This window comes from Penaeus monodon, chromosome 21 (assembly GCF_015228065.2).
Source record: "Penaeus monodon isolate SGIC_2016 chromosome 21, NSTDA_Pmon_1, whole genome shotgun sequence".
In the NCBI taxonomy this organism is placed as follows: Eukaryota; Metazoa; Arthropoda; class Malacostraca; order Decapoda; family Penaeidae; genus Penaeus; species Penaeus monodon.
Window position 1 is genome coordinate 8,681,613 of NC_051406.1, and position 1,129 is coordinate 8,682,741.

General features: G+C 52.1%; 1 protein-coding gene across 1 annotated transcript in view; it reads right to left on the minus strand.

Moving 5' to 3' along the window:
- LOC119586187 (glutamate-gated chloride channel-like) overlaps nt 1-1,129 on the minus strand; it is a gene marked incomplete at both ends in the record, with an annotated part of 81,629 nt that overhangs the window by 12,292 nt on the left and 68,208 nt on the right. Inside the window, 1 exon segment of the mRNA XM_037934889.1 lies at nt 515-744. Within this exon segment, the coding sequence (XP_037790817.1) occupies nt 515-744 (230 nt within the window).

Consider the following 1,129-nt stretch of genomic DNA (forward strand, 5'->3'; position numbering starts at 1 on the left):
AGCAGGAGAGAAATGTGCCCCCTGCCTGGTCGGCGAGCGGCTCCTCACACGGGACGTACACGGGACATACACGGGGCAGTGGCTGTGGCAGCGCGTGACGGGGGTGGGGGCAAACATGCAAACAAGGCCGCGTGGGTGTGGCGTGCTGGGGGGACGCCCCGCCAGGACCTGGCTAATGTCTCCACAGATGCAGGACACACCGAGACAGTCACGGATTGACCTTGGTGTAGGACACGGGCGGCAGCGTATTGTTTATACTGGAGGTCTGCGTGGACATCGTCAGGAGCGTGGTAACACCCAGGGACACCCGCGCAGGGACAGCGTTCTGGTCCAGCCAAAAGGACACCCATGACACGATCACCAGCATACAGCAGGGGATGTAGTACTGGATCAGGTAGTATGAGAATTCCCTCTTGAAGACCAGGTCTACGCGAAGGCAGCTGTATTCACCTGTCCAATAGTTAACAAGGGAGGTTACTAAGTGGGCGACTAACGATGGGCAAGGGCGGGGTACCTTGGTGTAGGACACGGGCGGGAGCGACTGGTTGATGGAGGAGGTCTGCGTCGACATGGTGAGCAGCGTGGTCACGCCGAGGGCCACGCGGGCGGGCACGGCGTTTTGGTCCAGCCAGAAGGACACCCACGACACGATCACCAACATACAGCAAGGGATGTAGTACTGGATCAGGTAGTATGAAAATTCCCTCTTGAAGATGAGCGCCACCAGCAGGCACGAGTATTCACCTGTACATCAAAGTTATTTAATTCGGGGCACCTTACACCTTACTGTGACGTCACTATAGCGGGGAGGGTCCGGCTCGGCTAAGTGGAATTTGTGATGTGGAGGAGGGGGGAGGGGGGAGGTGGACCGTTAAAGTTGCTCGGTGATTTATTTTTCAGTTTGGAATGTCAAATTTTCCCTGTAAAGTAGTGTTGTTATTTTTCACATCCTTATGTATAATTGCTTACATCTTTGAAGGAACCTTAAATGCTAATCTTAGACCTAGAATTCTTAATAACAATAAAGGTGGATGAACTATACATACAATTTGATAACCTAAATATCTGATTCAATGCAATTGATTCGGCTATAATTTAAGGAGTGTTATTTTGCCGGTCGTAAAGCTTA